Source organism: Salmo salar, chromosome 07 (assembly GCF_965601325.2).
Source record: "Salmo salar chromosome 07, fSalSal1, whole genome shotgun sequence".
Lineage (NCBI taxonomy): Eukaryota > Metazoa > Chordata > Actinopteri > Salmoniformes > Salmonidae > Salmo > Salmo salar.
This window is the reverse complement of record NC_138297.1, coordinates 29,242,227-29,251,710: the sequence shown is the minus strand read 5'-3', so window position 1 is coordinate 29,251,710 and position 9,484 is coordinate 29,242,227. Positions and strand designations below refer to the sequence as shown.

General features: G+C 41.1%; 1 protein-coding gene across 2 annotated transcripts; it reads right to left on the bottom strand.

Annotated features, from left to right (window-relative positions):
- Nucleotides 1-314: 314 nt before the first annotated feature.
- Nucleotides 315-7,203, bottom strand: LOC106608989 (uncharacterized). 2 transcript variants are annotated; one of them, XM_082977527.1, is made up of 7 exons: nt 7,029-7,203; nt 6,483-6,776; nt 3,972-4,226; nt 3,673-3,836; nt 2,965-3,464; nt 2,264-2,406; nt 315-1,965 (listed from the first exon to the last, which is right to left on the bottom strand). In XM_082977527.1, the coding sequence occupies exons 1-5, from the start codon at nt 7,090-7,092 to the stop codon at nt 3,096-3,098; spliced, it is 1,146 nt and encodes a 381-aa protein (XP_082833653.1). In that variant the 5' UTR covers nt 7,093-7,203; the 3' UTR covers nt 315-1,965; nt 2,264-2,406; nt 2,965-3,095. The 2 variants fall into 2 exon arrangements, with proteins under 2 accessions (XP_082833653.1, XP_014062779.1); XM_014207304.3 differs by having other exon boundaries at nt 2,264-3,464.
- Between the last annotated feature and the right edge of the window lie 2,281 nt (nt 7,204-9,484).

Sequence of the window (9,484 nt, the reverse complement as noted above, 5' to 3'; positions counted from 1 at the left end):
GTAGTTGAAACGTTGCTAATTAACTAAAATTATAAAGTTGTCCGTGATGAGATTCAAACTCGCGTCCTTTGGGTTGTCGGGCGACAAACCCTCAACCTTCTGGCCCATAGCCCTGCGTGGCATCGACTGTGCCACAAAACCATGCTAAAGTGGGTATGTCGATATCCATGTTTATAAACACAGGGTTGCTACAGCTATTGTTATTTGTGGTGGTGCAGTAATCCTTTTTGTGTATATTATGAGGGTAAAAGGGTAAAACAAAATGTGTACAATACAAGCAGAGGGTCATGTAAAAATATTTTTTATGTTGGGGGGGGGGGGGGGGGGTGATTCTTGTCCACAACTCTTGTGCACTCTTAAACGGGAACACACATTTAACATGAACATAAGAGGATATAGTACTGTGAGTAATTACATTTAGATTGCTTCCGTAGAAGAGAGAGGGAAGGCACAATGTTATCCTGGCTTGGCGTTTCTCAATGGATCATGCTACTATTTCTCCAGCAACGAACAGAGTCAATACGCCTGCATCCGCGACGGAGGACATCTGTATCCATGACTCGACTCGTGACTTGAGAATACTAGGGACTTGGGACTCGACTCAGGCTCGAGGTTAAGTGACTTGACTACATCACTGAGGAGGGTTGGAGACACTCCCCTGGATTGGACTGACAGAAACGATGTAAGACGGACAGTGGGTCTGGATTGACAATACAAATCTTAATGACAGCATCACGTAAGGACATGTTTAAGGCTAATTTGCAGTACACACACACACACACACACACACACTCAAAAGCATGCATACATTGTACACTCAAAAGCATTTATTCAACTACACAATAACAAACACATTCTCACCAGGGTTGGGCTCAATTCTGAATTTTGGAATTGACTTCCATTCAACTCATGAGTTGAAATTCTAATTGAATTGACCACACCCCACATGATGTATAATTTGAGTTTGAGTGGCAGGAAGTAGAATTTAATTAAGTGCAATTCAAAGAAATTCAACTCAGTCATAGAACATTAGTTTCATTGAATCTGAAAGGTCACAGTTCCAGATACCAAATAATATATAACTTTTCTCTGGAAATAATGTTTATATAGTATTTTAACCTTAATGCTTAGAATAGACAATTATATTTCCACCAACCATTTAATTTGTTTGGGTTTTGCAATTCTGTATCCTGTTTACTACTTCACAGATTAAACCTAGTCCTGGAATAAGAAGTATGTTCAATGGAGATTCTCCATTTAGAGTGTTTTTAAGTCCAGGACTAGGCTTAATCTGTGTCCAGGAAACTGACCCAAAATGTATGATTTGGAATAATGCAAAATACTACCTACATGTGAGCTTGTGCTACACAGGATAAATGCTTCTGCTTTTAGCCATAATTGACTGTCATCAAATCAAAATCAAATCAATTTATATAGCCCTTCTTACATCAGCTGATATCTCAAAGTGCTGTACAGAAACCCAGCCTAAAACCCCAAACAGCAAGCAATACAGGTGTAGAAGCACAGTGGCTAGGAAAAACTCCCTAGAAAGGCCAAAACCTAGGAAGAAACCTAGAGAGAAACCAGGCTATGAGGGGTGGCCAGTCCTCTTCTGGCTGTGCCGGGTGGAGATTATAACAGAACATGGCCAAGATGTTCAAATGTTCATAATGACCAGCATGGTCAAATAATAATAATCACAGTAGTTGTCGAGGGTACAACAAGTCAGCACCTCAAGAGTAAATGTCAGTTGGCTTTTCATAGCCGATCATTGAAAGTATCTCTACCGCTCCTTCTGTCTCTAGAGAGTTGAAAACAGCAGGTCTGGGACAGGTAGCACGTCCGGTGAACAGGTCAGGGTTCCATAGCCTCAGGCAGAGCAGTTGAAACTGGAGCAGCAGCACGGCCAGGTGGACAGCAAGGAGTCATCATGCCAGGTAGTCCTGAGATCCTAGGGCTCAGGTCCTCCGAGAGAAAGAAAGAAAGAGAAAAAGAGAGAATTAGAGAGAGCATACTTAAATTCACACAGGACACCGGATAAGACAGGAGAAATACTCCAGATATAACAGACTGACCCTAGCCCCCCTACACATAAACTACTGCAGCATAAATACTGGAGGCTGAGACAGGAGGGGTCAGGAGACACTGTGGCCCCATCCGATGATACCCCCGGACAGGCCAAACAGGCAAGATATAACCCCACCCACTTTGCCAAAGCACAGCCCCCACACCACTAGAGGGATATCTTCAACCACCAACTTACCATCTTGAGACAAGGCCGAGTATAGCCCACAAAGATCTCCGCCACGGCACAACCCAAGGGGGGGGGGGAGGGGGGGGGGGGGGCGCCAACCCAGACAGGAAGACCACGTCAGTAACTCAACCCACTCAAGTGACGCACCCCTCCTAGGGACGGCATGGAAGAACACCAATAAGCCAGTGACTCAGCCCCTGTAATAGGGTTATACCTGTATAGTACCTGTGTAGTTCTACCACATAGCCAGCTAGATGTAACAGATCCTACAGATCCTACAGAAGTTGATTGAACCTTTTCTATTGATATTTGTAAATATGCTTTCTCATCTAACATTTACATTTGACATTTTAGTCATTTAGCAGTGAGTTACATATCCGGAGCAATTTACAATTAGTGAATTTTAGCCAATAATTAGATATATGGTACTTATTATAAAAATGATAACCCAAAAAATATGATATACTGTTGATTGATTGAGTTGATTGATTGAACGTGTCTTTTTATTGCTATTGTTTGGTTGAGCCTGTCTTCTCAACCTTCTTTTCAGTTCGTTGAAGATGGGATCAAACAACGGGATTCCCATTTTTTTTATTCAGCTGTTTTGTATACAAGTATTTTTAATAAAGCATGTACAGTGCTAATAGATGGAATGATTAATGAAGTAAAAATAAGTAAAATAAGTAAAAATGTTTTTTGTTTTATATTACATTTTCCCGTCATTCTTCCTCGTTCACAATTTCCCCTGTGTTTTGATTTTCGCTATCTGAGTATATGGGTCAAGTCTTAGTCAATGTAATAGCAGGGTAACTGTGAGAGGGACGGAGGGGTAGTTTATCTCCTATTGAGCAGCTCTGTCTGGTTTGTTGAGATTATTCCCGTATTTGTCCACTGGGCAACGCTGTGCTGCTGCTGGTTTCTGTACAGTGCTGTAGATTGATGTAGGCTCTGTCTCAGTAGGGCTCTGCGGCCCTGGCCTGTCCTCTTTTGTAGCGCCCACTTTGTCCACTAGGTGAGACTCTTCTGCAGCTGGGTGCTGCACAGTGCTGTAGAGCGCCTCTGACTGTGTCTCTGACATCTCTTCTGGTGACGGGAGCTCCACTCCTGCTGCTCCTGGTTTCACTACAGTGACGTAGATAGTTGTTACGTCAGAACCCCCTGTGTTTTGTGGTCCCGGCCTCTCCCCTTGGGGAGCGCTCACTGGGTTGACCTGTTAGGATATGAGACAGACTGTAACAACATTCAAATGATCATTCTTTAAACATTTTGAGAAACATTTGTTCTTTAACTACTTTAAGTAGTCATTCCCCTCCATGTGACATGACTACGTGGCGATAGAGCTGAAAAGAAACACTTTTTTGAGATACAAGGTTTTTCCAGGACACTGACAATAGATAAATGATGGACAGAGAAGGTACCTGCAGTGGCTGCTTGTTTTTACGGGCCCTTCTTCTCGTTGATTTGATGCGTCGTATACCAACACATATACCAACAATCACACTAATGAATAGCAATCCAGCAGTAACACTGACCACAATGATGCCAACTGGGAATTCGGAAGCTTTCCCATCCTTCTCAATACCTGAGATGTCACACGCACGCACACACAATTGTTAATCACATTTTTGCTGGAAAATTGTAACAATTATATTAAAACTTTGATATTTTTTAACAATGATAGAGGCACAGAAGGTGGAAGCTAGTAAATTGGACTTACATATGTCCTTCATGGGTTGTGACTTGGTCTTTGCGCTGACGTGATTTTTTCCTGTGCACTGGATAGTGTTGTTGTCATTGGAGATGGTGATATTGACTACGGTGAGTGACTGTTGTGACAGTGTGCAGTGACGCCCGTTACAGACAGACAACGCCCAGACATCTTCAACAGAACAGTTCACTGTGATGTTACATTGTCCCGTACTTGAGTTGGAGTAGAGAGACACCACCTTCATGACTGGTATGGAAACAGCTTCTACAAGAACCAGTTGGAAAAAAGGTTATGTCCATGACAAGAAGAGTCAGAGGAGTGTGATGAATCTCCTATAGTTTAATCCTATAGTAAAACAAAATAATGATTGGTTATAACTGGTTTATGCACAGTGTGTGGGTAAAATCGCTGGGAAAGCAAAGCCAGAAACAAGCCATCTTACAATGTATGTGTTATATAGGCTTAAAAGTTCTCTAGGGCCAGTGGGACGAAATCGTCCCACCTACGTAACAGCCAGTGGAATCCTGTGGCGCGTTATTCAAATACCTTAGAAATGCTATTACTTCAATTTCTCAAACATATGACTATTTTACACCATTTTAAAGACAAGACTCTCGTTAATCTAACCACACTGTCCGATTTCAAAAAGGCTTTACAGCGAAAGCAAAACATTAGATTATGTCAGCAGAGTACCCAGACAGAAATAATCAGACACCCATTTTTCAAGCTAGCATATAATGTCACATAAACCCAAACCACAGCTAAATGCAGCACTAACCTTTGATCTTCATCAGATGACACACCTAGGACATTATGTTATACAATACATGCATGTTTTGTTCAATCAAGTTCATATTTATATCAAAAAACAGCTTTTTACATTAGCATGTGACGTTCAGAACTAGCATACCCCCCGTAAACTTCCGGTGAATTTACAAAAAATTTACTAAATTACTCACGATAAACATTCACAAAAAGCATAACAATTATTTTAAGAATTATAGATACAGAACTCCTCTATGCACTCGATATGTCCGATTTTAAAATAGCTTTTCGGTGAAAGCACATTTTGCAATATTCTAAGTAGATAGCCCGGCATCACAGGGCTAGCTATTTAGACACCCAGCAAGTTTAGCACTCACCAAAGTCAGATTTACTATAAGAAAAATGTTATTACCTTTGGTGTTCTTCGTCAGAATGCACTCCCAGGACTTCTACTTCAATAACAAATGTTGGTTTGGTCCCAAATAATCCATAGTTATATCCAAACAGCGGCGTTTTGTTTGTGCGTTCAAGACACTATCCGAAAGGGTAAAGAAGGGTGACGAGCACGACGCATTTCGTGACAAAAAAATTCTAAATATTTCATTACCGTACTTCGAAGCATGTCAACCGCTGTATAAAATCAATTTTTATGCCATTTTTCTCGTAAAAAAGCGATAATATTCCGACCGGGAATCTGCGTTTAGGTAAAAAGACGAAAGAAAATAAAGCATGGGGTCGACTCGTGCACGCGCCTAAGCCCATTGTCCTCTGATCGGCCACTTGCCAAAAGCGCAAATGTGTTTCAGCCTGGGGCTGCCTCGATATCATTCAGCTTTTTCCCGGGCTCTGAGAGCCTATGGGAGCCGTACGAAGTGTCACGTTACAGCAAAGATCCTCAGTCTTCAATAAACAGAGACAAGAAGAACAAGATCTTGTCAGAGAGGGCACTTCCTGTAAGGAATCTTCTCAGGTTTTTGCCTGCCATATGAGTTCTGTTATACTCACAGACACCATTCAAACAGTTTTAGAAACTTTAGGGTGTTTTCTATCCAAAGCCAATAATTATATGCATATTCTAGTTACTGGGCAGGAGTAGTAACCAGATTAAATCGGGTACGTTTTTTATCCGGCCGTGTCAATACTGCCCCCTAGCCCTAACAGGTTAAGGCTGAAACATTAAGAAGACAGAGTGGCAGAATAAATTCAACCACACCTTTGTTTCATCCCAAAACGAGAGAGCAACCTCTGTCCGGTGAAGTCCTCTAAGCATATTGCATGTAAGAAACGGTTACATGACCTACAGCATGGTCAAGCAAATTAATGTTTCCAACATTTTGGGACTACTAAACAACTATCGCTTTAGAAGCACATAGAGTTAACGCAAATCGCAAAGAAAAACAGCAGCTGCCTCCACTATTGCAGTACCATTTCAACTTCAACATTTCAACATCATCAAATCACCTATGCTTAGTCTAATACAGTGACAACTAAAAGATACCAAAAATAATTTAGTCATAGGTGGTACTCATAGGTGGTATGCGAGCTACTGGTAGCTCCTAATCGACCTTGGAGACCCCTTTCCTAGACCAAGGATGAGCAACTTTGATGGTGATGGGGGCCACAAAAACATCTGAACTCATGAGGGACCAACGTGGTTCTCTCGGGTCTGCTTACTAACATCCATACCCACACACCCAGTCAGAGCCAGCAATAGCCTTTTTGGGGGGCCTCAGTTAAATTTTGAATTATACTCACCCAGTATTGTTACATTGTACTCAATAATAGTTTCTAAATTCCATTTTCCAACAATCGGATAGTAAATTCCACTGTCAGTTTCCTTCAGATTCTTAATGCACAAAGAGTGGTTCACTGGGTTATAATGCACCTTGTCCTTGTATTGAGGAGAGATCTCTTTATTATCAACTATTACAGCACTTTTGAATTTCCATTTAAGTTCTTTATGCTCCTCAGGGGATTCAGCAACAGCCAGACACACGAAACCTCCCTTCACCCCATACTTGTATATTGACGGAACTTCAGCCCAGGTCCCTAAAGAAAAAGGAAAAGGTTCACCGGGTGCAACGTTTTTTCAGCAAGGGATAAAACACGAATAGCATACCAGGCTAACTATTTACCTTCATATTTTTTCTAATTCCTAACCGTTATTTGACATTTTTCTTTTGTCCTAAAAGCTTAATTCCATTTGGAAAAATACATGTGCACTGTTGATTAAATCTATTTCTATAAGTCACCTCGAAACCTTTTGAAAACCTTTTGAAAAAAAAAATTGGTATGGGTTACCTGTGAGGATAAGTAGAAACCATGAAATGTTCATTGTAGAAGTGTAAGCGATGAAGTCTGGCATCGTTCTCTGATCTCTGTCAAGGTTGAGTTACTCAAAACAAACTAAGTAGGTGATGGCAGTTCCCTGACCTAAATACGATGCTCACAACTTCCTGCCCCCTCAGTTTAAGCTGTAGTGTTGAATGCTCACTCGTAAAACTTATTTTAGGGGGTAGATCAGCTTTAACATTGTAGATAGATTATGGCTTCCATCAATGTAATTGTCTGCATCATATCCAATCCCCCATATATTTTTTGGTAAATATACTGTAATGTGCCTTGCAAAAGTATTCATCCCCCTTGGCTTTTTTCCTATTTTGTTGCACTACAACCTGTAATTTAAATTGATTTTTATTTCTGTCACGCCCTGATCTGTTTCACCTGTTCCTGTGATTGTCTCCACCCCCTCCAGGTGTCGCTTATATTCCCCAGTGTATTTATCCCTGTTTCCTGTCTCTCTGTGCCAGTCTGTCTTGTATATTTAGTCAAGTCAACCAGCGTGTTTTTCCCGTACTCCTTTTGCTATTCTCTTTTTCTAGTCCTCCCGGTTTTGACCTTTGCCTGTTTCTGGACTTTGTACCCGCCTGCCTGACCATTCGGTCTGCCTTGTTTAAAGGTAATCATTTTTTCTAAGAGTATTATTGATCGATTGACTATTACTTTTTTAATCAACCAGCAGTGGTATTTGTAGTGGGGGACATAACTTGGCAGGGGGTCTGGGGGTCCTCCCATTTTTTGGGGGCATCGACAGCACATTTCCTGCATTTCTACACAATCTAATATGACCCATGGCCCTTCTAGCCATCTCTATTTACAACAACAAAAAGTAAGCAAAAATGCCCACAGTTCGGTAAGAGATTATTAAATATATATATAAATATGTTTAAGTGATTGATAAGACTAGATCCATGATAATTCAATAATCAATATTTTGTTGCTCCTTTAACCAATAGCCTAACAAATGAAAAACTCTTACAAATAAAGTACAAAGACAACGTTTGATTACCTTTAAGACATCCTCTATATAAAATTTCAGCCAGACCGCCCAGCCAACCCGAGACGCCTACATGCTCGACCCCCACCAGTCTCAACTCAACTCTCTCCCCAACACAACTTCCTTCCCATCTTTTTTTTATGGTTCAAGCAGTGGTGACCCGTCATTCAGGGCAGGTGGGGCAAATCTTTTTTTTTGGGGGGGGGGGTTGCCTGTTTTGCATGTTATTTTGGCATTAATACGTGTCACATATCAGTTTGCAAACAATGAAAAAATATATAATTGAGCCACATACAAACATGTCATTTGTTTTGCTTTCTTAAGTAAGGCAGCTCCAAAATGCAGGTGTTTCAGCCTAGCTCAGTTCTTTCTATGGTGGTGGGGCAGCCAGCGGAAAATATGGAGCGTAGGGGTTGGTAATGTTCTCTAGTTGTGCTGGGATTGGCTCACTGTTTTGTCACTCATGGGGACACTACGTCACCGCCAAATCTAAGGGTAGAGCTCGAAAATTCAAGCCCATTGGTGCTGCCATGGAGATACATTAGAAGTGCCCATTCAAGAAGGCCCAAGGTCATTGGCCACAGATAAATTGACGTCAAATAACGTTATATCTACAGTAGCTTTGATTGGACTGTCAACATCATACTTTCAAAAACTTAGCTAGCAAGCTAGCAGTCATCATCATGAATCAAGTCAACAATCTACTGGTAAATGCTTTTTAATCCTTGTCATATGAAGATAAAGGAGAGAAATTATATATTAAACGTATATGTGCTCATCGGCCATTGGACATAAACATTACAAAACTAGTTGGAAATCGCAAATTCAACAATGAGTGGTTTGGAAGGAATTCTTGGCTAACTGCAAGCATTGCAAAGCAATCACTAGACTTATATTCAGTGGAGTGGCTGTGTGGTCCCAAGTCTGGGTTTAAGGGTCTCTTTTCCAACATTAAAATGATAAACATTCAACATTGGGCATGCAGTCGATCCAACATGATTGCTGCTGCGCTCGAAACAACTGTTAACTCCGAAGTGGGAAATCTGACTTCAGTGAGTTCAAGACAACTGCGAACTTGGGAAAAAAAACTAGCTTGTTTTGAACGGTCATCCAACTAGGAATTGTAAGTCGGGAACTCGGACCTCTTTCTAGAGCTACGACCTAAAGATCACTGATGTCATCATGATTGACCTTGTTTATTTCCGAGTTCCCAGTTGTCTTGAAAGTGCCATTAATCCAGAGAATGCCAGACTTTGATGACAAAGTTTGATGACAAAATTTGCCCACGAAGGACCGCCGCGCAACCTTTCTGTTCAAGTGAGCACAGCACAACAAGGTGAGTCCAAAAATGTCTTGTATGCTGCTGCATAAATTATGTAATATGCCAGGGACATATGTATACTGTAGCTAAAAAAGTAAA

Coding starts and splice junctions, on each gene's coding strand:
- LOC106608989 (XM_014207304.3), bottom strand. CDS start 7,092: ATGCCAGACTTCATCGCTTACACTTCTACAATGAACATTTCATGGTTT. Junction 6,777..7,028: donor GTTTCTACTTATCCTCACAG/GTAACCCATACC, acceptor CTTTTTCTTTAG/GGACCTGGGCTGAAGTTCCG. Junction 3,837..3,971: donor ACAACCCATGAAGGACATAT/GTAAGTCCAATT, acceptor GTGACATCTCAG/GTATTGAGAAGGATGGGAAA.